The 27,765-nt window shown below is 32.9% G+C and overlaps 2 protein-coding genes across 87 annotated transcripts; one reads left to right on the top strand and one right to left on the bottom strand.

The window, feature by feature from the left end:
* Window positions 1–12,958: 12,958 nt before the first annotated feature.
* On the bottom strand, window positions 12,959–18,431 carry LOC112750442 (small ribosomal subunit protein eS25x). Of its 50 annotated transcripts, none has more exons than XR_011872126.1 (12): window positions 17,367–17,565; window positions 17,217–17,268; window positions 16,176–16,244; window positions 16,028–16,087; window positions 15,616–15,750; window positions 15,080–15,390; window positions 14,909–14,983; window positions 14,767–14,826; window positions 14,435–14,602; window positions 14,077–14,161; window positions 13,843–13,955; window positions 12,959–13,457 (listed from the first exon to the last, which is right to left on the bottom strand). XR_011872126.1 is itself a non-coding variant. In XM_072216540.1 (12 exons), exons 3-7 carry the CDS (start codon window positions 17,250–17,252, stop codon window positions 15,319–15,321), a joined length of 369 nt encoding a protein of 122 aa, XP_072072641.1. In that variant the 5' UTR covers window positions 17,253–17,268; window positions 17,367–17,526; window positions 17,602–17,880; the 3' UTR covers window positions 12,959–13,955; window positions 14,077–14,161; window positions 14,435–14,602; window positions 14,767–14,826; window positions 14,909–14,983; window positions 15,080–15,318. The 50 variants fall into 50 exon arrangements, 42 of the variants coding, with proteins under 42 accessions (XP_072072641.1, XP_072072642.1, XP_072072604.1 ...); XR_011872127.1 differs by having other exon boundaries at window positions 12,959–13,446; XM_072216540.1 differs by adding an exon at window positions 17,602–17,880 and having other exon boundaries at window positions 12,959–13,955; window positions 16,028–16,084; window positions 17,367–17,526.
* Window positions 18,432–23,852: 5,421 nt separating this feature from the next.
* On the top strand, window positions 23,853–27,513 carry LOC112750440 (serine carboxypeptidase-like 22). 37 transcript variants are annotated; one of them, XM_072216500.1, is made up of 11 exons: window positions 23,978–24,171; window positions 24,231–24,342; window positions 24,477–24,836; window positions 25,372–25,473; window positions 25,648–25,702; window positions 25,806–25,901; window positions 25,994–26,102; window positions 26,197–26,282; window positions 26,377–26,428; window positions 26,672–26,803; window positions 27,168–27,513. In XM_072216500.1, exons 5-10 carry the CDS (start codon window positions 25,688–25,690, stop codon window positions 26,761–26,763), a joined length of 450 nt encoding a protein of 149 aa, XP_072072601.1. In that variant the 5' UTR covers window positions 23,978–24,171; window positions 24,231–24,342; window positions 24,477–24,836; window positions 25,372–25,473; window positions 25,648–25,687; the 3' UTR covers window positions 26,764–26,803; window positions 27,168–27,513. The 37 variants fall into 37 exon arrangements, 36 of the variants coding, with proteins under 36 accessions (XP_072072594.1, XP_072072587.1, XP_025654953.1 ...); XM_072216492.1 differs by lacking the exon at window positions 25,648–25,702 and adding an exon at window positions 25,141–25,255 and having other exon boundaries at window positions 26,678–26,803; XM_072216493.1 differs by lacking the exons at window positions 24,231–24,342; window positions 25,648–25,702 and adding an exon at window positions 25,141–25,255 and having other exon boundaries at window positions 23,853–24,171; window positions 24,786–24,836; window positions 26,678–26,803.
* The last annotated feature ends 252 nt before the right edge of the window (window positions 27,514–27,765 follow it).

Genomic DNA, 27,765 nt, shown 5'->3' with positions numbered 1-27,765 from the left:
TCACTTGAACTCTTCACTAGCCACGCGTAGGCGTCAGCCACGCGTGTGTATCATCTGTCGAATGCACAAGTCACGCGTATGCGTCGCTCATGCGTGCGCGTCGCTACTAGATTCTAAAATACTTAATTTCTTGTGTTCATTCCACTTTTGCATACTTCCTTTCTATCCTCTAAGCCATTCCTGCCTTATAAACCCTGGAAACACTTAACAGACATATCACAATATTGAATGGTAATAAGAGAAGATTAAAATTAGTGAATTTAAGGCCAAAGAAGCGTGTTTTCAATCACAACACAAAATTAGGAAGGAAAATGTAAAACATGCGAATTCTATGAATAAGTGTGAGAATAATGGATAAAATCCACTCAACTTAATACAAAATAAACCGCAAAATAGTCGTTTATCACTAACCAAGGTTCATCAAGACCACTTCTATGATATGGTGAGACATAAAGAGGTGATCCCCGAGGTCACCTTCAAGCTCAAAGAAGAGGAATATCCAGAGATTCAACACGAAATCTGGAGAAGGGATTGGGAAACTCTGACCAATCCTATTTCTGGAGTTGGAATGCTCATGGTGCAAGAACTTTACGCCAATGCTTGGGTCACCAAAAAGAATGACACAAGTGTGAACCCAAAGCTTAAAAATTGGCACACCATGGTGAGAGAGCAACTCTTGGATTTTAAACCAGAAAGTGTAAGGGTGGTGCTACAATTGCCTCAGATGCTAGGAGACCCACACTCTTACACTCAAAGGGTCAACTCTGACCAACGGTTGGAGCAAGTGCTCGCATATATCGATGTGGAAGGAGCTTAGTGGATAAGGGACACACAAGACAAGTCCTACCAACTGGGTAGGCTTAACCTCAAACCTATGGCTAGATGATGGTTAGAGTTTATCCAATGCTCCATCATCCCCACAAGTAACTGATCTGAGGTTACCATATATCGAGCAATAATGATTCACTACATTATGCTCGAAAATGAGGTGGAAGTGCACGAGGTAATACCTCAAAAGCTCTACAAGGTAGTTGGCAAAGCCTCAACCCAAGCAAGGCTAACGTTTCCTCACCTCATCTATCACCTATGCCAGTCAGCTGGAATAGGCGTAGCAGGAGACACCCTGATTGAGGAGGACAAGCCCATCACCAAGAGGAGGATACAGCATGCTAGGGAGCAGGCACACAGACCACAGTATGAGACAGTTCAGCCACCTGCACCTGAGATCCCAAAGATGCCTCAGAAAATGTACTTCCCTCCCTATGACTATTGGGACCAACTGAACACATCTCTAGGGAAGCTGACTTCTTCTGTGGATCAGATGAGGATTGAGCACCAAGATCAAGCTGCCACCCTCCATCAGATAAGGGAGGATCAGAGGATCATGAGTGAGGAGCAGCAGAGACAGGGGCGAGATATTGAGGAGCTCAAACGCTCCATTGGATTCTCCAGAGGGAGCAGCAGCCGCCATCACTGATGTTGTTGAGTCCCATTATTTCTCTATTTGTTTTATTTCTGTTTTCATTGTACTTTAATTTATTATCTATTTTCTATTCTAGTGCATGATTACATCCAGTATTTCGTCCTTTTTAGTGTCATTTTCTTTAATTTGTTTTGGTTATAAGATATCCAAGGTATCTCTCACCATGCTTAAAAGAAAATTTTTCAAAAAAAAGTTGTAAAATACATAAGATCTTGAGTTATGTCATAAGTTATTCCAATTAATTAGATGTGGTGGCCTTGCCTTTACTCTCTAAATGTATGAATTAACTATGCATATTTGATATTAAAGTTAAGCGTGTTGACTCTTGAAAGAACAGTGAATTTAAAAAAGTATTATTGATTTTCTGAAAAATAAAAAATATTAATTCTTGAAGCAAGAAAAAGTAGCCAAAAGAAAAAGAAAAATAAAAATAAAAAGCTCAAAAGAAAAAGAAAAGAGGAAAGATCCAAGGATTTGAGCATCAATGGTTAGGAGGGTCAAAAATTGGCCTAAAAAGCTCAAATGAGTTGCTATCCCTAACTAAATGCTTGTGGTGTGAAGGTGTCAAGTAAAAAGCTTGAGACTGAGCAGTTAAAGTCATGATCCAAAGCAATAAAAGAGTACGCTTAAGAACTCTGGGCACCACTGTCTCGGAATTTAAGCAAAGCTAAATTTGAATCCAAAGGGTTCCCCCAGTTAAGTACTTGTGGCATTTATGTATCCGGTGGTAATACAGAAAAATAAATTGCTTAGAGTCACTGCTAGGAGGTGCAAAGCACCAAAAAGAAGCTGTGTTCAAGAATCAAGAAAAGCTAAAAGAAGAGAATCAATAATATCATCCGGATTCTAGTTCCAAGGGATGTCAATATCTCTAAGCTTCAAGGGAAAGTGAGATGCCAAAACTGTTCAGAAGTAAAAAGCTAATAGTCCCATTCAATATTTGGACTTGAGCTTCATTGACAACTCTGAGACCTATTTTATTTTTCTCTTCCCATTGTCATATCTTGTTTTTGGTCGCTTGAGGACAAGCAACAGTTTCTGAGACTTATTGTATTTTTCTCTTCCCATTATTCTATCTTTTTTTTGGTTGCTTGAGGACAATAAACAGTTTAAGTATGGTGTTATGATGAGCAGATATTTTATACCCTTTTAAGTATCATTTTCTTAGTATTTTCAGTTACAATTTAGCAAGTTTTAGTATGTTTTAGTAGGTTTTAGTGCAAAATTCACCTTTTGGATGCTACTTTGAGTTTTTGTGTTTTTATTATGATTCTAGGTAATTTTTGGGTGAAATTGGCAAATTCTCACAAAGGCAGATTCAGAAGCAAAGAAAGGATAGCAGATGCTGTCAAATCCTGACCTCCGTGTATTCCAACGAGCATATCTTGAGCTACTGAGATCCAATTGATGCGCTCTTAATGGCGTTGGAAAGCTAACTTCCAGAGCTTTCTAGTAATGAATGATAGGCTTTACCTTTCTTTGGAAATGACCGCCCCAAATGGGCGTTAAACGCCCAACTTACCCCCTTTCTGGCATTCAACGCCCCAAAAGGACCAAGGCCAGCGTTGAACGCCCAAAACTGGTGTTCAACGCCACCAAGGGAGCAAGGAAGCAGCGTGGACACTCCCTAGTGGGTGTTCAACACCCACTCTTCCATGCTAAATGCCAGCTCAGCCCAAACACTCACCAAGTGAGCCCAGAAGTAGATTTTCGCACCTTTTGCTTAATTGATCTCATTTTTGTAATTTTTAATTATTAGATTAGTATATATAGGAGAAGATCACTCATGTATAGGATTTTCAACCTTTCAGAACTTATCACACATTATTTTTTTTAAAATATGAGCAGCTAAACCTTCTGAGTTAAGGATAGGAGCTCTGCTCATTCCTATGGATTGATATCATTACTTTTCTACTTTAATACATGTTTGATTCCATTCCATAATATATTTTCGTTCTTCATCTTTATGAATATGAGGTGAAACGAGAGTAGGACCTTTTTTCTACAAGAGCTCTTGCGAAGCCTTAGCCGGATAGTATTGAGCTATAGCTTGAGAGTACATCATAGGTTCTAAGAGAGTATCTGGGCTAATTGGGATACGTGACATGAAATCTCGTTAGTCATGGGTAATTGAGGTCTTTGTGGTGTTAAGGCTAGAATACAGAGCATCATTCTCTAATCCAGAAGATCTGACCTTGTTTGTGGTATTTTGAGTAGGATCACCAGAGACTGAATTCCAGAGACTGAATTGCGTAAGCTACATCCTCGTTCAGATTGGATGACCATTAGCACTGGTGTGTGATCTGGATCAGAGGAGATTAATGACCACTAGCCCCAGCTTTAATCACTTACAGCCTTGCCATTGAATGAATCACTCAATGTTAAAGTAGTCAATAAGAAGTATTAATCCAGAAGAACAAGCATCTCCAAGGCCTTAACTGATTTCCTATCATTATTTCTACACCAATTCTATATTTATTTCTTTATTGTTTTGTTTATGCGCCTACAACAACAACAATCATCTTTCTATTTGCCTGACTAAGATCTGCAGGATAACCACAGCTTGCTCAATCCAACAATCCTCGTGGGATCGACCCTCACTCTCCTGAGGTATTACATGGACGACCCGGTGCACTTGCCAATTCAATTATGCGAGTTCTAATTTCGCACACCAATGAGTATGTACCCGATTCCCAAGATCTTCAACAAAAATACAAAAATACACTTTTACATCAACTAATTTTCCCAAATTTTCTCACACTTAAATGATACACAGTCTCACTAGCCTAAGCTAATCAAAGATCCAAATAAAGAACATTTATTATTTTTTACTTAGGGGTAGTGATGTGCTAAAATTAAGAACAAATGGGATTAAACAGGCTCAAAATTAGTTAACAAAGGCGGATAAAAGGGAAAGGCTATTTGGGTAAGTGAGCTAAATAAAATGAAGGCCTCAATCATATAATTGCATTCTTATACAGAATAGTGGACAAAAAGAATCAAACAAATCAAAGATTACAATTATAGAAAGAGAATAATACACACAAGAATGAAAATAGTGGTTAATATGATGTAACCACAGAATTAAGCTCAAAACTCACATGGAGGTGTGTTCTTAGCTCAAAAACATGTTCCACAATATCAAGCAAGTTCAATAAAAAGTTTTTACTCAAATAAATTGGAATGCCTTATAGATAAATTTCTTGAAAAATTTCATTATTTTGACTAAGTTTAATATATATATATATGAAAAGAAATGCAATAAACTAAGAAAAATGCAACTAAGAATTCTAAATGACATAGTAATAATAGAAAAAAAATGTGAAAGTGTTGGGATTAGAAGTTTTCACCTAAAAACGGCCGATTGGTCGGACGACCTCCCCACACTTAAAAATTTGCACAATCCTCGGTGCATTCAGAGATGAGCAGGGGGTACGGTGACTACACAGATTGCCACCTTCAGCTGGTGGATGAACCGGCTGCTACATGTTCTTTTTTCTGCTTCCCTTTTTGCTTCTGGAAAAACATCCTGAAAGATAGAAAATAGGATAGTAAGACAATTAAATGCAAAAGTAAGGAAGCATATATTGTTGGAAGGAGGTAAAAATCACTAAAATGAAGTGAGTTAGTAAGGGTGTGACATTAAGAAAAAATGGTGTGCGGGTTCTAAGTTGTATGTGGTTTAAAACACACACACTAGCATAGAAAGCGATGCCACCTTTGTACAAAAGAGGTGTACACTTTACTCATTCTAGTGTGCTTGAAATACTTTAAAAGAAACTTGTAGGTTAAGATAAATAAACAAGTGGCAAATAAGCATAAAAGCATTCAATCAATAATGAAACAATTGTGAAACGGATAAGGAATGGACATAGATTGATGTGCAAGGAAATTTAATGAACAAAATGAAATATGAAACTTACACATCAATCAATGACACACTTTGAATTTTGTTTGCAATACCTAGTTGACATAGAAGGTGGAACATGGGTGCTAAGCAACTTAGGAAAATAGAGAATTAGAGGTGAAAATCCATCACATAGCAAGCATGGTCTACAAAGTTTGAAAAGCTCAAAAATATGTCACTAGATAAGCTTACAATCTAATTTCACAATTCCAAAATCTCAATCCATGAACTAGGTGACATAAATAAAGATTAATCATAAACAAGCATCACCTAACAAAAAATGAATCGACTACATACAATTGCCTAACAATAGATAGTGAGTTCAAATTACATGGTGGCTAGCTACAACATACAATTTAGAAATCTAAAAAAAAATTCTTGACGACAATGTCATAAGTACTTGGTATGCATAAATAATAAGCGTGCAAAACTCAATACCAAGTAACAAATCATAACCTCAATAAAGAAATCCAACAATGATTATTAACAACAATGATGCCAAAATAGCATTCTAACAGTAATCAGCAGCAATAAACAACAAACAAGATTAATAATCCAACACTTAGCATGAAAATATAACCTAAACTAACAACCTAATCTACTAAAACAAAAAATTCAAACCAACTAACTAATGGAGATGGTGGTAAATGGTGACTGGTGGTGGTGGATGACGGTTGAAGGAAGGGAAGAAGAGAGAAGAAGAGAAAAGAAGAAAAGAAATGGAGAGAAGAGAAGAAAAGAAAAGTATGAAACATGGGAAGTCATGCGTACGCGTGGGTCACGCGTAAGCGTGACTTGCAAGAAAAGGGTGCGACGTGCACGCGTAGGCATGCGAAGTGAAAATATGGGTGACGCGTACACGTGGGTCATGCGTACGCGTGGGTAGAAATGGTGCTATAGACGCACAATTCCCACACACCACGCGCACAACTCTCTGTTTGGACTGTGCGATGGCACAGTCCACGCACGATCCCAACACGCTTAAATTCATGGGTGTCACGCGTGTGTTAAACATACGCATGACAGGCCTTATTTTTTTAAAAAAAAAAAGAAGCATAAAATAGAAACAAGGCACTCCCACCCACTATTTACATGTCTAACACCAACCAAAATCATAATTACCAAAATTCAAAATAACTAACCTACAACTTAAGGCATAAATTTAAACAAACAAACTAACACATAAGGCAATATATACAAGAGTAATATAAAGAGAGAAAAATACCTAACAATGGCAACTCAATTCGTTCATCAACTATATATACAAGAGAATGGAAAGAGGTTACCATGGTGGGTTGTCTCCCACCTAGCACTTTTATTTTAAGTCCTTAAGTTGGACCATTGATGGGGTGCTTGTCAAGGTGGCTTGTGCTTGAATTCTTCCTTGAATCCCCACCAATGCTTGCATATTCAATGTTCACCGCGATCCCAAACTAGGCGTACTAAGCTCTCAAGCAAATTTAAACAAGTGACAAGACCCCAAGATTGATGATGAATGATGTGTATTCTGGGGTCCCAAACCTTGTTTTCGCACCCGTCTTCTTGTTGATTATCATAGTTCCATCCAGGTGACAAGGTTGAAGAATTCTCCTTCAAGCACCCAAACAACTTCCTAGATCCTTCTAATTTAGCACTACACCATCCCTTGCAATTAGATTTTGAGATTTCAACCATAATGAACCTTGAATGGCAATTTCACCCACTGACCATCTCTCTTCTACTATTTTATCCACAAATATTCCTTGACTAGGATGGCAACAGGTCCCCATGGGGACGGAGACATGCCCTCCGCTCCGTGCTCCCAAAAAGCCCCCCGTTCCCACCCCATATCCGCAACGGGTAACAGATCCCCGATATCCGCTGGATATCCCCATGGATTTTTCTTAAAAAAAAATTAAAAATTCAAACAAATTGAATTCTCATTTCAGAACAATGCAGATTATCAATGCAACATTCATAACAACGGAAATTAACAATTCAGATTTCAGAACAATTTTAAAGAATTTATATCTATACTATGTAGATTTTATAACAATGCAGATTAACAATCTAGATTTCTGAACAATTAAAAAAATTCTAGATCTATACAATGCAAATTAACGATAGATTTAAAAAAAATTTTAAAACACACATATTTGTAGATGGCGAGGCAGGTGCAGTCAGCAGTGGTGAAAAGCAAACCAGGAAATGGAGTAGATGGCGACGGGAAGATGGCGATGTGCAGACGGCGACGCCCAGATCTGTGGCGCTGACGAGGAGGAGGGCTAACGCGCAAGGAGCAAGGATATCTGACGACAATGTCCGCGAGATGGGGACAATCTGACAACGGCAATGAGGCTCGATTTGGCGATGACAATGAGGTGACATCACGACAGGCAGTTCAACGAAAAAGGAGCAAAACACGATGAGAATAGGGGAAAAGGGAAGGAGGAAGGTGAGGCGACAACGACGTTCTCCTCGTCCTTTGGCTAGGTTATGGCATGCGATGGTGGTGCAGCGGTTACTTGAGGGTGAGAGGGGTCGAGCCGTCGAATGGAGGAGCTTGGCGGTGTCGCAGTGAGAGATAAGAGGGTGGTGGAAGGCGGTGAGGGGAGAGTGGGAGAAAATCTGTGAAAGGTGAAAGGGTTTAAAAATTTGAGAAGAGAAGGAGTGAGTGACGGCATTAGAATTTTAGGGTTTGGAAACTAGTATATATATATATATATATATATATATATATATATATATATATATATATATATATATATATATATATATATATATATGGGATATTTTGGTATTTTTGATATAGCAGGAATTAAACGGGTACCGACGGAGCGGAGACCTCTATTCCTACCCTCGCCCCATTTATTATACGAGTTCCTGCCTTCCTTTTTCAGGGAGAAAATGCTCCCCAAATCTGTCTCTCAGCGGGTAATTTCCTGCAAATATTCACTCCGTCGGAAAAAATTGCCATCCCTAGTTGATGACGAATGTTATAACTGGAGATCCTTTAAGAACTAATATAGGATATTATTCAAACACAAAAAAGTGACATCAAAGTCATTTCATTAAATAACCAAGATCTATGGATATAAAATAGGATATATTTCATAAGATGAAACCGAAAACCGATGGAAGACCTTCAAACAATGTTACAAAGTAGAGGAATTATGGGAATCCTTTTCAAGCAAGCCTTGTGCTAAAACTCATCCCTTAAACTAATTAGTATGTTTAGGCTGTTTATCTGATGGATTCAAAGTTTTGTTTTATCATAAAGGTAGATTCCAAGAAAGTGATGCATGGAATTGGAAATAAAGGTTAATTATTCATGTCCGTGGAAATAAACCATAGAGTTCAAAAGGAGTCAAAAAGCATATAAAGTGACATATTTTAAATCAAAACAAATTCTTGCTGCCCAAGTTTAAGTGTTTAACGTCTAGCAACAAGAAACACTATGGTGTTAATTAAACAATTATTCAGTTGAACATATAAAATAAAAAACATTATGGGTGTGTTTGTAATATTTTGGAATTAGAATTGATTTGATTTGCAAATCATTTTTCTTATTTGGAATTAGAAAGAAAATGAGAATTGATTTGATTATTTAGAAATTTTATGAATTTGTTTTATTACTTTTTTTAAAAAATTTCTCTTTTTTATAAATAAAGGGGGGTGTTTGGAGGAGCTAGTAGTGGTGTTTGACGATAGTTTGAAAGCTAAGTGATGGAGGATTACGTAATATAATTGGAAAATAATTAAAAATAAAAACTCTAAACTCAAATTAATTTAAATCTCACTAATTTACTTTTCAAATATAAAAATTAATTCTAAATCAATTTAATTATCATTTTATATGATTTACTTAAAACACAATAATTGATATACGAATTGTTCGGTTGCTCGTCAGAATAAGTGGTCAGTTGTACGGTTAAGTATGAGCAACGATGGAATGTTGAGTATTTGGAAGGACATTTCGATGCTAAAGTAAGCATTCGTACCATGAGTCGACTAATTAGAGTAAAAGAATGACGTACTTGAGGGAGGGATAGGTCCCCTCCCTTTATCTATACTCGTTGAGTGGACCCTTTCGTTTGGACCCCTATGTCTAGAAGCATTCACCAATTGTCCAGGTCGCTAGCTGTCCAAATCCTGGATGGCTTCACAAGAAGTACGTTGGCTCGGACAGATTGAGGACCCGCCAGGTTCGAAAATAGGTCAGGTAGACCTCCGGCCCTCATTTAACTGGACCACAACACGAATCAATTCAATTTAATTAAATTATAAACTCCAATTTCTTTTGAAATATATACACCCTTAGCACTCTCATTTTTATCACTCTCTCTTCATTTACATAATTGTAATTTTATGATAAAAACAAATGTGATCCTATTTTTATCATTTATAAATAATTCAATAACTTTTAGTTTTTGTAAAATAATATACTTAATCTATCTAAACGCAAAATATTTTTTACTTCTACTTCTACTACTATATATACCTCTATTTCCGTTTGTTTTTAAAAAGAACTTCTAAATAATCTTTATCAAATTAAACGAGTCCTAGTCCTATACATTATACACACACATATTATATATACGAAAATATGAAAATTGGATGACCTAATACAGTTTAATCCGCCTAATTTCGACGAAAGTACATATAATATTGCAAATAAAGTTGATTCCAGCGAAACTTGGCAAAAGCAAATAAAATATGCAAAATCAGTGATCGCATGAATCATATGAACAAATGAGTCAAAGTCAAGACTTTTACAATATTATCACTTTCTAGTTTCCATTTTGAATATAGTTTAAACTATTCAACAAACTTGGTGACCAAGTATGTATAGCCACATCAACAAATTATATAAACTTGGAGCCCTGTATGCAATAAATGATCTCAATTTAATTCTCAGACATCAATAGCCAGCAGCAATTTAATTAGAATAGCAAATAAATCCTATCCCCAGCTAGTAACAAACTCAATTATTGTGAATGAATCCTATTAGTAAGATTGAGATATATTGGGGCCATTAATAATTCATATTTGGAGAGTCAAGATGGGCAACAAAGGGAAAAAGAAGAGCTCGTTTTCTTCCAGAGTTGGATCAATTATTGCAAAGCATATTTTTATTTGCGGAGATGTGAAGACAAGTAATAATAGAACTGCAGCACCAGCTTCGGGTCCTGTGGCCACCATGGTTGCTGCCTCAAAGCATTTTTCTTCATCGCCTCATAAAGTGCGATTTAATTAGTCTCTGTATACTCTATCTAGCTATACTCTATAGTTTATCACTATCTTGATGCCTTTACTTCGTTAGAATTATGTAAATTAAATATTTTTGTAATTATGTATTTTTCAGTTTAATCCGTGATAATCACTATTGATTAATTTGTTAAACTCATTTACAATTAAAGTTATTATTTTAAAAGTGATAAATCCATCACTTTAACACTTAGAACAAGTTGATACACCAATAGAACAAGGCTTGAAGCTATGCTTTAGTCTATTCATGTTCCTATGGACAAGGGGATCGGCGGTACTAAGTACACAAGGGAAAATGTGGAAAGTGTTGCTCGAGCTTCAGGGGAGACACTCAAGAACTTGAATGAATTGGGAGAGCGCTTTCTGCCATTCTCAGTGTGAGAAAAAACACAAATGAAAATGTGATTGAACTAACTTCTTCTGTTACAAGTTGGTCTATTTATACATAGCTTCAAAGAGTAACAGCTTCAAAGAGTAACTAACTGACTAATGATAAATATGCTAACATAATTAGGGAACGTCTGTGGTGGATATGTGGGTTGGATGGCTAAGATGGCCAAGACCCACCAACAAATCTAAATGGGACACGTAATAGAGTTTGACATGAATGAATGATAGTTTGACCCCAATAATCAAGTAGCTAATGTCCTACGATAAAATCTATGAATTATTAAATAATTATTAAACAATAATTATTAACAATTTAACCAAAATAGTAAATCATTGAGACAAATTTGTCAATTCCCAACATCCTTACTCAGTAAGATTGAGTAAGTTGGAACTTGAAAGCACAACTATATGGAGAGATAAAAAATTTTGAAAATGCAAATTTTTAAAAAAAAATTAGTTTAAAATTTTAAAAATAAAAAATAAAAAATTTTTAATTTTTTTTATTAGATATTGTTAAATTTTATTTTATTTTTTAATTTTAAATAAAAAATATATTTTTTAAATATAAAAATTTAAAAATAAAAAACTTAGCTTTTTAAAATTTTAAATTTTTCAAAAATATTTTTTTTATTTTTTTATTTCTCGAACAGTGCTACACCTATTAAACTTTTTCGCAAATTTAGATTAAATTAATTTTAAAATTTAAACTCTTTAAATTTTTTGTTTATTGGATATTTTAAAATTTTTTATTTTTCTAGTTTTAGTAAAAAAATTATTTTTTTAGTTTAAAGATTTAAAAATAATAATTTTTAAAATTTTTTGTTTACTAGATATTGTTGGACTTATTTATTTTTTATTTTAAATAAAAAATTTAATTTTTAAATTTAAAATGTCAAAAATAAAAAATTTAATCTTTTAAAATTTTAAATTTTTTTTTAAAAAAAATTATTTTTTATTCACCAGATAATATTACCTCTACTGAAATTTTTTATAAATTTAAAATAAATTAATTTTAAAAGTTTAAATTTTTTATTTGTTGAATATTTTTAAAATTTTTTATTTTTTTAGTTTTAGTAAAAAAATTTATTTTTTTTAGTTTAAAAATTTAAAAATAAAAAATAAAAAATAATAAATTTTCTTAGCCAAAAAATTTAAATCAAAAGAATGACGGTATGAAGCATCAAGGATGAACTAGAGTTCTAAGTGTTGTTGGTGGTTGGGTCGCGTAAGCCAGTAGGGGATGATTTTCGGCGTGCAGTCGGCGGCAAAAGTAATGGCGGACAGGAGCAGCGGCTGTCGTCGTGCGTTAAAGGGTTGCGTCGGTGAGAGGAGCAGAGGAGGTGAAGGTCAAATTGTGGATTGGTGAGGGTTGCATTGAACTATACTCTCGACCTTGTCTTTTGCACCCACTAAGAGCATCATTAATTAGCATCTATCACTAAAGCTTCTCCTGTAATGACCAGTGCTACGTGTCGAGCAAGCACTCGCAGGTCAACGGATGGCCACCTTTAGCCACTACACAACTAGAAAATAGATTAATACAGACAGATTTACAAACGGATTTGGTCTTTATTACAGACGGATTTTTAGTTACCAACGAAATTACCGACGGATTTTGTCCCTCTGTAAAAGCCCCGTCAGAAATTATTTATCGACGGATTTTTCCTCTGTAAATTTTCTATCCATTTCCCAAAGGCGACGAACTTTCCGACAGATTTTCTGTCTGTAATTACAGACGGACGGACGGATTTTCTGACAGATTTTGTCTGTAATTTGAATTTTGGAAAATCATCCCACGTTCTGATTACAGACAGAAAATCCGTCTGTAAATCCGTCAGTAAGGTAAAATAGAATTTTTTTTAAATTTTTTCATTGCAAAATAAATGCTTTAGATTTGTTTTCTAAATTTACTCCATCAAACACACTGTAAATTGAAAAAAAGAAAGCCAAAAATCACATAAATAAACATAATATTCATTACATGATACCTATAAAATTGGATGTTATTTTTTAACACCATTAGTCAATATCTCACTGTCTCAATAAAAAGATACCCCAAAAATATAAGATGACTATCCCAATAAACAAGTTCCTCATTATAGTTACTTTCCTATGAATATAATCATATCATTAAATTAATTCCTAAAGTGCTACTTCAGGATGCTAAAATTGAACTCCAATCCACAATTAGGAGGGAGTTCTTATCAGAATTTTCAACAGATCAAGCAAATTATAAATCAAGAGTTAATTTTCCTCATTCAAGCATGATGCTGTTGTTGTGACTTGTGAGAGGAGCTACTCCTGCAGTTGCACTTTGTTTATTCAGCCAAGGACCAAAAAGATTCACATCCCTTAAAGGTTCTAATTTGGTGGTGGAGTCGTGAAGGTTCCAATTTCAATTCTTGTACTTGAGGAAACACTGTTATTAAACTGCTTGATAGTTAAAGAAGTCATGTGCAGTATAGAGTTGTATTATATTAAAATTTAAATTCTTAATATTCTTTAAACAAAATATGAACTGATTATTGAATTAAATTGGTTTAAAATAATCAGATAGTATTGAATCTATTATAAAGAATAAAGTATACGAATTATCACAATGACATCATTAGATAGCAGGGTTGCCTTGAGTTCTTTTCTTAATATCTTGCCGATTAAAGATTTTGGGATTGCGTCAATGAAAATTACTCTATGTAGCCTCTTGTAAAATACTACCTATTCACCACAATTAAATTACAAAATATCATGCATTGTCTTATTAATTAATTATCTTCTTATCAAATACAATTAAATTAATCAAATATAAATCATTTACCTGTTTAGCTATAAAGTCCTTGACAGCATCTTCAGTAATATGATCAAATAGGATCATTTGATGACCTCACCACAAAAGCAACTGGAACTTCACCAGCTACATCATCTTTTTGCCTATATATGCATGTGTGTGCAACAAACCATTTAATTACTTATTATTACTCAATAATTGTTATTAGCTAATAGCTAGCTTAATTAATTTCAAAGATACATATAATTATATATGTATACTTACGGGACAACAGCTGCATCTTCAATAGAAGGGTGGCTCATGAAAATTCCTTCAAGTTCTGCCGGAGCCAATACATCAATAAAAGATGCTAGAAAAAAAATATACATAAGCATATTACTTGTGCTACTCTCTTCAATGGTAGAATGGTTCAAGTTAGATGACTTCATGAATCTTTTCTTAAATTAACAATGGATGCAAAAATCAGTCCACAGATCAAGATAAAGAGACTCAAAATATAAGTTTTGCTTTCATGTTATCTGACTCTAGAGAAGGGTCAGTATGAATGTGTAGTAGGTAAGGTTAGCTTGAATTTGGCAAGAAGTTGATTTTACAACCAAAACTTCGAACGTTAACTACTGACCTTTGCACCATGGCTCCAAATTTAAGAGTTTTAGTAGTATTGCAAGTCTGTCTCATCTAAAAATAATCTTAGACCTTGTAAAGCAGAAAAAGCCATGAACATACTTGATTTCGTTTCCCCTTTGTGAGAATCTTCTATATAATCTTCCCTTATCTCCACAAGACCCTCCTGTGCCAAAATCAAATATCATCACAAGCAAATCAATCAGTTAAGAAAACTTCATGAACACTTTCGTACGCATGCATGATGAAAGCACAAGACGGATCAAGTCCCATTAATTTTAAAGTAAAGAGCTTATCAACGGTGACAGGGAATGTCTTCTTTGCACGCACAGTGTAGCGTATCTTCTCATGCTTATCATAGCGCAATCCAACACCAAGTGTTGCTGATAACTACATTACAGTATCATATAACAAGAATTAATTAATTTAATTTGAAAATACGATTAGGGCTTGGGAGTAAAACGGAACTGACCGAGGGGTAGAAATGTCTAATTTGGGCACTCAGAGAACTGGCTTGCCCGACTCTGGTATCAAGCTCTCCATGAACCTGCCAGAACAGTGCCACGTACACAAACCCCAACTATAAGGAGAAATATTTCTTCAATTACAGCATAGCATTTGATGGCCAAAACAACACTGTTACCTAGAAGAAAGTGTTCAAGTCGATTGGGACTTTCTCCTTCGCATGGATTCTTAGAGCTTTGAAATCTCCTCCATATCTCTGAGATGTCTCCATTTTTTTTCTCACTCGACTATCCCCTACTATCTTCAGTAGGACTTTAGATTGTTTATTCCATAAAACCCTAAAACATGCTACGTTTTTTTTTCAGTTGATGATGCTACGTTTTTTTATTTGGTGTAACTGTATAAGGCTGTCTTTTCCTAGTTCTTATCTATGGGCCCATTTGCTGTCCACTCTCTTGGGCAACATAAGCATATGATAGATGGGTTTTTCTGCACACAAAAAGCTTTTTAGGATTAGCCCCAAATAGGGCAAGGACAAGCAGGAACATATAGGCATTACTAACTTAGAATGTCAATAGAATAATACACAAATTCAAAGAATCTTTAAACAAGATAGCAACCTTCACCACTGCTTATACTACAGAACAACAGAACACACACCATCAACATGAACAATATATTTAATGCTTGGGAGAGTAAGAGAAAGAGGGGTACCCTCAAACAGTCAGAGAGAATAGAAGGAGTGATGAGCTTGAATTTGGGAGCTTTAGAGAGGAGCTTGTCATAAGTACCCTGATCAAACAGCACCTGGTTGTTCACCTTCTCCTTTTGCTTTCCCTTGCTCCACTTCTGTTATTCACATTCACAATAACAAAAAAAAATCCAAACTTTAAAATCCTCAAAATTATCCAATAGGTCAACCAATGATTCATTTAGGGCCCAAAAAAAAGGTAACATTTATTTTAAAATTAAGGTCTAAAATTGGTCAATGCATATGGCCATGGGAGTCAAGTGACATTCAAACTACAAGTCAAATACCACACATATCAAATATCTGCTTAGAATGTATGTCTACTATGATTTACACAGCTAACAATAAATTCAAGTGATGAAATCCTCCTCCTACATTAATGGCCCATCCTCTTTCTTTTGCAAGTTTTGCAGACAAAATAGTTCCACCAACCTACTGCAGTAATAAGAATAAGACCTAAATTTCAGAGAAGCTAAACAGACAAAACAAGGAAAATGAACAAGGAAAAAGAAAGTTACTTCACCTGCTTCCGGAATGGATGAAGAACTTTTTGTTGCACAAGACAGTTGGGAAATAACCCCACCGGAGGGACCTACGTTTATTATTCTATATCAGTGAATATTTAGCATGTCAACTTCATAAAGTTCCAGCAATTACCAATTTTGTACAAAATAACAAAATAATAAAAAACAAATACACAAAAGCATTCCAATAAATATGTAAGTTTATTTTCTTGATTTCTTTCTATTGTACAAAAGGAAAGATAAAGACTAACTACATACCCTTTCATGCAAGGGCACCATAGTAATGAAAATCAAGGAATGAGAAGTATCAACATTGTTAAAAGAAAACATTGTTAAAAGAAAAGTGTCAAGCTAATTTAACCAATCAAACTAAAAAGTGAGTAGTCACCAAAAAAAAAAAAAACTAAAAAGTGAGACTTATAAAAAAATGTAGAATTTAATTTCCTATGATTTCTCAGCAACCAAACAGTAACAAAAACCAAAAAATAAAAAAAAAAAAGTAGTGCGTCTGTGTCTTGAATCCTTGATCCAATAAAAGTGAAACATCTCTTCAGAAAGGGGAAAAAATGAATACAAATTAGTTCCCTGGAGATAAGTTTGCTAAACAACTCAGCAAAATGTAAAAATTGAAGAAGCACAAACATAAACACCATTAACTAGTAAGCTTTTCTTAAAACAAAGAAGTTTAGAAGGAAACTAAAAGTGGATAGTAGGTAGGAAGTCTAAAATAGAAAAACTGCAGGAAATACAGAAATCACTAGATTTCTAAGAAAATTATCTTCTTTTTCTGAAAATGGGGAAAATTTTACAAAAAAATAATAAAGCCCTACGAAGAAAGGTATAGCAATTAAATTAATGTATGTTTGCAAGCAATTCTAAGAGAAAATACAGATAACCCAAAGTGAGCAAACAGAATAAAAACATGGATGCACTTGTTAAGTTTATCAGGTATATCATATATGAACTATTCTTCAACAAGGATGAAAAATATGTGAAGAACAATGTGAAACCAGAAAGGACACATCTAATAGCTCTAATACCTGAACTTTACGGAGAAGATTGCAAGTACGATGCATCTTCTCTATGTGTTCCCTTTTGTCAAAAAGAGAAGTGTTAACGCTGTCACTCCTTGACTGCACAGACATTATCTGCAACAACTAGGAAAAACACACATTCCTATCTACAACTACCTTCTCAAGAAGTTGCTCCATATTTGAACCTTCACAAAATTCTCCAATTTAACGATTCCAAATCAGAACCGAACAAACAGAAAACAATCACAACGAAATGCGAAGAGACTTGGAGGGGATATCGTCGGGTACAAAAGCACAAAAGCAGAGTATGATAAACCTAAAACTTGCACAGAAAAATTGAGCCCTAAGATTCATCACGAAGAACAGAATCATAAAATCAGGATATATATACCTGAAATTTGAGATGGTTACAAGAAGAACCGAGAGAGCGAGTTGAGATTAGATGGAAGAGGCGCTAGAGGGAGCAGATGCGATGAGAGTAGCGACAGAGAGAGCTCTGCGACCATAGGAGTAGATGCGACGAGAGCGGCGTCGGAGGGATCTCGTGCGATGCAAGGGATGAGAGAGAGAGATTGTGCGACGCAACGGCGGCAGGGGCAGCGGCGGAAGAAGCAGAAGTAGCAGCCATGGAGAGAAGTAGCTCGTGCTAGGGAGAGGAGAAGAAGCTTTCATTTGCAAGAAGCTCGCGTTTCATTTACCTTTAATTCAATATTTTTGAAGGAAAATTTTAAATTACAGACGGAGAATTCGTCTGTAACTATTTCCCACGGAAAAAAAATTAATTTTTTCGACGAAATTATCAACGGATTCTCTTTTCTATTTGTAATTTATACTAATCCATTTTTTTGATTTTTCGACAAAAAATCCCTCTGAAATTCCCTCTGTATTTCTGTGGGATAAAATCCGTCGAAAATATCCATCTGTAATAACTAGTTTTCTAGTAGTGTACTACAAGATACGCCACCGGAGATCTTCCCACATAACTAATGCTAACAAACTAACAAACTTCTATACTATTTAACACATGTATGCAGTAAAGTGAGAAAGGTATGGGTGTCAAGTCACAGAAAATATTAACGATGTATGCGTGTATTGATCTTGTTAACAAAATAGAGCACATTAATATTATGATGCACATTTCAAGGCATGTGAAGGTGAAGAACGGAAGAGAGAGTACAGAGAGAGAACGGAGGAAGGAAGTTGAATAATATGCTTGATAATGTCAAGTGTATATTCCTAACACAAACCTTATACATCGGTTTACATATTTGACAGCTACATATAGAAAACATCTTATTAGAGTTAATTAGAGTTATATCCCTTTACATCCCGCACAAACTCAAGGAAGCTTATGGGCTAATCTGAGTTTGTCCTTGAATTTTCCAAAAGACAGTGTTGGAAGAGATTTAGTGAGGATATTCGCTACTTGTTCCATAGAAAAAATATGAGTGATCATGGCTAAGCCTTTTGTTTTCCTGTCTCGTACAAAATAAAGATTTTGAGTCATGGAAGAAACATGGAGTAAATCATACCGTTTGTAGCGTTTGTAATATGTAGATTGTGAAATAATTGAATTGCCAACATGTTTGATACGAATACAAGGACTATTACTCGTATACACTTGTTCTTGGCCTTGGTATTCGAAAGCTTGAAGAAGATTCAATGATATAGGAGTGCAATGTCGACTAGCTCCGGAGTTAGTGTACTAAGAAGAATCAACAATTAGCTCTACAATATCTTTTTTTTTTTGGTGACTAATTAGCTCTACAATATCTGAGTATGTGTTTTGGTGATTAACAATTTTAAATATAATTTAATTATTTCATTAATTCTTAGCTAAAGTTCATTCGAGAGTGTATTATACTGAATTTTTTTTCTTTAAGTAATATAAATAAATAAGATAAAATTTGAATCTAAAAAAGTGTTAATCGATCGCAGAAATTAATTCTGAGTAATCAGATCATCTTTAGAAAACACTACATTCAGTGATAATTTACTTCAAAAGTAACATTCGTGTTCTATAATAAGTGACAATGACTTGAAGATGCAAAAGTATTCACCTTAAAAATGCATCAGGTAAAAAATGTGTCTTGACCTATGTTTTAAAATGAGCGTGTCTAACCACTACACAAATCTTTTTAAATGTAGTTTTTCTCACTATTTGCAAGGTACATTACGAAGTTCCTATTAAAGGTAATGACGCAAATAATTTTTGTACTAAATTAATTTAGTAACGATCTCTAATCCTAAACTAAAAAGACTTAAGAAAAGAACATCTAAAATGATTAGATTGGTAGGAGGTATCTAATCTAAGTTTTGTTTGAAAAGGTCAGTAGAATGTCTAAAATTATTAAATTGATGCTGGGATATAATCTTAGTAACTACTTGGTTCTAAAAAAGAGAAAAAAACTATCGAAAATCTTAGGTTGGCAAGAAGTTTTCTTCTTACTAGGAGAGTCAGCAAGCTATCGGAAGCGATCTGGCTCCCCCTTTAAATTTTCAATTCCTTCTTTTCGTTCTATTTAGGTGGAGCAATTCGAACTCTCAACAGAATATAAAAGAGCATCTTCAAACCATCCAAGGAGGGAGTTTGCTTTACCCAACCCCTTTTTGACAACAAGGCAGAAACCCTCGACATTAGTTTCGAATGAAAAATAAAGAGTGCCGTGCCCCAGCAAGCACCTACTCCTATCAAAATGAAAAGCGTGACTTTACTAAACAAGCAATCTAAGTCACTTCTTAAATTTGAGAAAACTTGAGAAAATAATAACTAAGGTTTTTAGATTGAATTGTAGTTCAATTTGAGTCAACCTTTAGCCTGAAAAAACTTGAGGATAGAATATTTATTCTATACTATTCTAATAGTAAAACTCTTAAATTTTCTTGAGGACTGGATGCATGCATTTTAGCCTAAACAAGTATCTATCACTTGTACGCACATCTTCTAATACTTAGTTCTTTTTGTTTATATTTTATTGTTTTTAATGTGTTCCGTAGTTAGCTTCTCACATATCAGCTTGATCTAAGATTTTTTAGAAAGCATTTTTAAAACTATTTGACACATGTCAAGACTTCATAAAGTATTTTACTAAAAATAGGTATCTCATAATCTATTAAAAAATCCAAAAATAAAACTTTCTAGTTGAACACACAAATACATTATGTTGTTTTACACAAGTCTAAAGACTTGAAAAGTTTTAAATTTCTTTGTTTCAAATTCGAAAAGAATCAAAGCACAAATATACCCCTTCTCAATTCTCATGCACTTGTAAAGATTTCATCAACAATAATGGAAGGAGAGACAATTAAGGCATTGAGATTGTGCAAAGAGGTCGATAGTGGAAGGTCTAGTTGTAAAGTAGATAAAGGTGTTGTTGTTGTGCGCTCAAATATGTTTGATCAAAACAAAAATAGCAATAAGGGGCAATGTGACAGAGTTTACCATAAATTGGCATTGTGGCTGATTCTTTGAGATGCAATAGCTCATGCTACCACGACCTCTTCAACTAAGGGGTTATAACCTAGAAGACTAGCCACAACATGGCCAGAACCTAGAACAAATTCTTGATACTGAAAATCCGAACACAGCTTGAGAGAGATGAACTTGTGCCATAGCATTATTAGATTTTTTGAATTGATCAATGATGTCCTCTTGTGCCATGAGAAGGGCTTCAAAATCAAGAATTTCATAAGGAGGATCTTTTGCAGACAAGAGCGATGAATGATTGGTAATTTTCATATAGTCCATTAAAAATAACATTAATATATTCAGAATAGTAAGGGTATCATATATAAAGGCAAGAGAATCAACCATATTTTTTATCTAGAGAAGATAATAGAGGTAGAGCTCAATTTCTTAATCGATTTCAACTGAAGTTGAAGTTATCGAGTTTGTGTCTTTGTTTGCAAAGATAACAATATATAAAGGAATATGGCAAATTAATAGAATCAAATCATATTTCTATAACATATATAAAAATGTATATTACATACAAATAGAAAATATTAGGTGTAAGAATAAATACATAAAATAAAACTTAAAAAAATAAGAACAAATAATAATGTATTAAAGAAAAGAAATATAAATAGAAGAGAAATAAAATTATTAGATGAAAGAGAAACAATTTAATGATTTTTATGTGTATATAAAAGAAGAATAAAAAAAAATATATCTTGCCTTGTTTAATTTAACGAGCTTTATCATAATAAACATATAGAATAAGAGAATAAAAAAAATAATAATTAAAAAACTAAATATCTGAATTAATATTAAAAATAAAAATTAATCAAATAATGATAATCTATTATAATCTTAATCTTTTAATATAATTAATTAATAACAATATAATTATATATAATCTACCATAATTTTAATATAATTTTTAATATAATTAATTCTAATTAAATAATTAAATATATTGAATATAAATATGTGTAATCTAATCGTTCAAACAAATAGTAAATTTTCTACAATTATATATAACGTCATAATATATAAAAGTAGTAATTTATCAAATCAAAGCATATATATATATATATATATATATATATATATATATATATATATATATATATATATATTATTTTTTTGGGAGAAAACGTCATTTTAAAATTGGATTATTATTATCAATGATATATAAAATATTAAAATTGTATTAATACGTTAATTAAAATATATTATTAAATTAAAAAGTTACAAAAATTAAAATAACTGAAATTTATTAATTTTAATTAGTTAAAATAGCATAAAATAAAAAAAGATGATAAATCAGATTAAATAAATTAAAAAAATTATCACTTAGCAAATGCCCTAATAATTATGCTAATAATTAATAGAATCAATTCAATCAATTTAAATTTTTATTTAAAATAGGTAATTAAAAATCACCAATAAATTAAAAAAATGGGATATAATGAACAATAATATTGGTCGTATAAATAATTAAATTAAATTATTATATAATACCGTTTTTACCCTATTATAATTTAAGTTTAGAATAATAAATTTTATAAAATTAAAAGTATGTAAATTGATAACAATTTATATTATAATTATTTTATCATTATTATTTTTTTCAACTTAATAAATTATTATAACTAATGACAAAAATTCATTTATTAGTCGTAATTAATTTGGTTTGATAATATACACAAAATGAATTGAGATAGAGTTCAAAAAACATAACATGTTAGGATGACACATTAATTGTTAAAAATTAATTTTAAATAGCCTTAATTTATATTTTACAATATAATTAAAGTATAATTTATAATTTTTATTGTGTGATTAATCAATATTTTTAAACTTTTTAGTTAAGTCTTCTATATTTATAATTGACAATTTTTCTCTATAAAAAACGAATTTGTAATGAATTATTATAATCATAAACAATTAATAAAATCAAGAAAAAAAATATAAAAGGAAATCAAATAAAAGATAGTGGGCAAATGAACTAAAGAAATAAAATGAAAATCAAATTTATATGGATCCCCTAAAATAAAAAATATCACGTACAAGCTCTGATACATAAATTTATGTAAATTAAATTAGATTAAATCGATTTAGCCGTGTCAGTGGTAAATCGAATGAGACTGGATTGATTTAATATGGTATGAAGTACACTCATGATAAATCGAATTTGGGTGCTTCGAATTACATCCATGATTTTTACCCATAGTAATTCGAATTAGGTGGATTTGAATTGGGCATTAGTAAATCGAAATAGGCTGTTTCGATTTACTTGGAAAGATCGTGATAGTAAATTGAAGTAGGATGCTTTGGTTTATTGGGTGTATACTTATATAAAGAATTCGAAGTCACATGTTTTGAATTACATTTCACCTCATTTCAGAGAAAGTTTTCACCCAAAAATATTCCTGAGATTCAGACTGTGAAAACAGAAGACGATCCAAATCATATCTATCGATTAGATGGCGTCGCCCATATTGCTAGTTCTATCCATGAAAAGGTTAATTTCTGAAATTGAACATCTTTAAAAAATAAATAGTAGTTTGTGATGTTAAGTCGTTTAGAGTTTCATTATGTGCGCTCTTGAGATTTTTAAACTACAAATGGTAGTTTCGCAAGTGATTTAGTGTTTGTTAGAATTTTAAAAGTATAAATACAAGGTGAAATAGTGTTAAATGATGCCTAGTTAGAGTAGTAATTAACTAGATTAGAGATTTTTTGGGAGTTTAGGATTTATTAATGTAGGTTTTGAATATTAGATTAAATGGGCAGTAGAAGTTTGGCAAGGATTTAAATTAGTTTTTAATTTAATTCGTAAACATTAAGTTAACTAGCAATAATTTAGTTTATTTTTATTTTAGTTAAAATTAATTTAGTTTGGGTTTAAAAAAATTTTACGTGAATTTAATTTATTTTAATTTATTTAAAATTAATGTAATTTAATAGTTAAATGTTAGTGTTTAAATTAATATAATTTAGTTTAGTTTGTTTTTATAGTTTACATATCGAATATTAGATTAACTATGTACTGTTAGAATTTAATTTAATTTGGTTTACTGCAACTTAATTAAATTATTTATCGTTAGGTTATCTCACTACAAAAAATCTTGATTAAAATGGCAATAGTATTATGGCAGGTCCATATAACTGCCATTTTTTGAGTTAATTTCGGCGGTTTTAGTGTCCGACGTAATGTTCAATTTCTTTTGGCAGTTATTTTCTTTTTTCCCCCTTTTTATGTGTTTTAATTTTTAAACTGAGGAAGTGATGCATCTGATAGTGATTAGTGTTGTATTTGAGAAGGGGAGAGTGATGTGATTGATGAACCCTAATCTCTTGTCGCCGTTCATCTTCCACCTCTCTCATACATCTCTTTGCTGCCGCCCGTTGCAGCTCATCTCCTCGTCGCCGTCGCCGCTGCAAACAATGTCGTTGTTGCTACCTTCAACGAGCTCTGCGATTTGGTTGCACCTTCTCTGTCACTTCCAATAGGTAATCTTTTTCATCTTCTTCTTTTGATTTTTCCTCTCACTTCATACTTTTAGATCTAGTTTATGATCTAGTAGGAACAAATAGAGAATGCTTGCTCACTAAGTCGCGTCAGCAAATCAGATCTACCAAAATATTCGACGGCATCCTCGGTCAGAGATTCGTCGCGAAATGGTTCCGTACTTTGATTTCTCTATTTTTGTTCTTCTTTCTTCATGCCTTTCACTTATTGCGATTATGCTGATTGTGATTTTCAATTTCTTATTTTATCTCCTTTTATTTTTTTCTGCGAATCGTTGATTAAACAGACGAAGCTTAGAATCCAATCAATGTGATGATAAGGAGAAAGAGGACCGCGATGGAGAAGTTTATTAAGATCTTCTTACAATAGTCTTTTTTTTTTTGCTTTTGTTTTAGGAAATTTGTTGATTCGGTTCATAGTCTTTGTTCTATATGCAATTTTTTATTACAAGAAAGAAGTAGGTTTTGGAAACCACTTTATGTCGTAGTTTCTATGCTTTGCTGATATACCTCAATAAATTGGCTTAAGAAGCATGATGTCAGTATATAGTATCTGTAATGTAATTAATATTGACTCATCTTTTTTATACATGCAGGACATAGCTGTTGTCCCTCTTCAAGTCATTCTTCCAATACTAGAGAGCCAGGTAAAGATGGAAAATATAGATAATATATAAGATATCTAACTGGGTGGAACTCCCTTTTTTGTTTGAAGTTTGATTCATCACCTTCGTGGAATGGAAGTTTTAGGTTTTAACATTTTGGAGTGGCTCTTTGTGTTTATGTGTGTGTGTGTTCCATTTTATGGTGGTATCCTAATTATGTTATTTTTTTTTTCTACATCTAAATGTTAAAATTGTTATATTTTCAGGACCAATATTTATGATTGAAAAATTATCATCTGACTATTATAATTATTGGTGACCTGAGCTTTCCAAATTTTTTTTCTAGAATCTGGCTAAGGAAAGCATTTGGCCAATGCTTGCTCAAGAAAGTTTAAAGGCATTAGGTGGATTGGGTCTGCTATCTTTGGGGGGAAAAATATATTCTTAGAAGAGTACTTGAGGTCTGACTGCTATATTTGCAGCTATTCTATGCAAGAATTTGGGGGGAGGGGGGAGGGGGGAATATACAATCCTGTGTTAATATATTCTAGGAAGTAAATTTGTTGGTCAAATTCAGGTTGTTGCAGATGCAAGGAGCTCAGAGGCCTTCGTTGCACTTTGCTTGCTGACTATTGCTGGAACTTCACTTGCCATGCAGCATTTGGATTTTAGTGATATGGTTTGCTATTTTCCCAATGCACAATTTTAATTTTGGGTTGCGTATTGGAGAAATCATCGAAATAAATATCTGCAAAAATTGGTTGTAATTATTTTATATTGACAATGATTTTACAGTACTTCCAAAAATTCTTATTGGTTCTCTCATATATTGTTTGATTCTCTCTGCTTTTAGGATTAAGCCTGATGAGAAGTCACTTTACTTGAACCCTTATATGCTTGGAACAAATGTATGAAAAAAATTGAAAAATTTTGTATCACGAACTGTGTTATTTTTTCTTGTTTTCTTGTTCTTTACATGCTTTTGATTGCTTGCTGGTGTTGGTGTTGTAGTGGCAAACATATTATTCTGTGATTCTCTTGCTGGTGTCGGGTTTTTGTACTCGAATAAGACGACGGATCTGTACACATTTGGTGACCAGAGAACAGGTAATGAAGTTGTCACATTTGTTCATCATGTCGATTTTGCTTTGTTCATTACGATCTTGAGTTGGTTGTGTGCTTGTATTTGGGATCTTGAGGTTCCTGAATTTACAGCTGAAGATGCCTATGCATTTCTTGTTAAGTGGTTTGAAAGATTTCTTCAGTATAAGCATAGAGAGTTCTACATTGCTGGAGAAAGCTATGCAGGTGATTGATTGATATACTAGTTTTTTCTTAAAGATTTAGGTTCCTGAATTACATGAATTGATGAATAATTCAGTTCCCTACAATTACTTTTCAGGGCACTATGTTCCTCAGTTGTCTCAAATTATTTATGAGAGAAACAAGGGAATCAAGAATCCAGTGCTAAATTTCAAGGGATTTATGGTGAGAGATTGTAAGATCTATTTTGATTGATAATTTTTGCTATAATCATGGTTTTATTTTCTTATGTTATCATTTTTCTTTTGGCTTTTTGTAGTTGATTGGTGTGGAACCAACTGAAAGTTCAGTGCTGTCAGGTGGAAAACCTGGTGAGTTACAACCTCTTCTGTGTGACAATGACTTTCTTGTATTTTCTGTTGTGTATAAGTTCTCCAATGTATGTATATTAGTATTTTATTGTGACACTTGTAATTTCTGGTAACATATTCAGTTAGTGATCAAAGAATATTTGATATTGTCAATGACCTTTTGTTTTGTTTTTTGTTTTTGTTTTGTTTGGTAATCAATCTTATTTGAGGTTTATTCTCATCAGTAACTTATTTCTTCTCAAGAAACAGATCTCACATGTTGGATTACTAGCTTGCTCTGCAGCGATGTGTTAGAAAAGATGCTGGTAAGTAATTGCACTCCAAGCAATCAATAATAAGTTGCAGAACTCCAAATCACAATGCTTTTATCCTCATGTAAGTGACTGGTAAATGGTTTGGGAATCTATTTGGTTTATAAATAAATTTTTCGAGGTATATAATTTAAAATAAAATATAGAATCCTAATTGAGAAATTGGAAACATATGGAATTTGAAAAAGATTTGTTTATTATAAAAATAAATGATTAAATTGATTATAATCTCGAGGATCTTTTAGCATGTTATGACTAATGTAACCTTTTATTTTGATTGGGCAAACAATTAAGTATTAGATTGACCAATTGTCCTATAAAAAGTTTCAATAGTGTGTATATTTTTGTCGTTTCTTTAGAAACATTAATGCTGAATTGGTAAAATGCATTGTTATGACTTATGATCACCATTCATTGGTTTATGTCAGTAAGAGCTTTTGGGAACTGGACACATACTATTAGCTTGTGGTGCTTGAATCCAGCTGTTGTGTTTAGAGATGTTGCTGATCTTTCTTTATCCTTTTAGTTTTCAATAATGAAGGCATCAATTTTACTTTCTCATCACATGTAGATACTTTCTCATCACCAGCAACGCTTTTTTATTTAAACTTAAATTGATCATGTTGTTGTTTACTTATGATATGATTAAGGTTAGTTCAAGAAATGGATATTAGTATAAGCTTACAGACTATAAATTTATAGTTGATAGTCCTAATCAGTTACCTCATTTGAAATTTTGTTTTTATTTGAGATAATGGCATGTCCTGTTTAAGATGTATCAATTCCTTTTACCTTTCGCATATTTTTTTCTGCTAATCCCATTATATGATTATGTTTGTTTACTGATAATTCCAATCTCTAAAGGTTAGTCTATTTGGTGTTTAAGCTTAACCGATAGTTTCTATGGCTATAGATAATAGTCTTTTAACAGAATTTACAATTATAATAATTCAGTTTAAGTAAAGAGTTGAGTTTTTAGTTTTCTTGCTGCTAACCATATCTATGAGATTTTCGCATGCAATTCAA

This window comes from Arachis hypogaea, chromosome 15, assembly GCF_003086295.3.
Source record: "Arachis hypogaea cultivar Tifrunner chromosome 15, arahy.Tifrunner.gnm2.J5K5, whole genome shotgun sequence".
In the NCBI taxonomy this organism is placed as follows: domain Eukaryota; kingdom Viridiplantae; phylum Streptophyta; class Magnoliopsida; order Fabales; family Fabaceae; genus Arachis; species Arachis hypogaea.
Note: the sequence above shows the minus strand (reverse complement) of the source record. Positions and strands in the feature narration are given on the sequence as shown.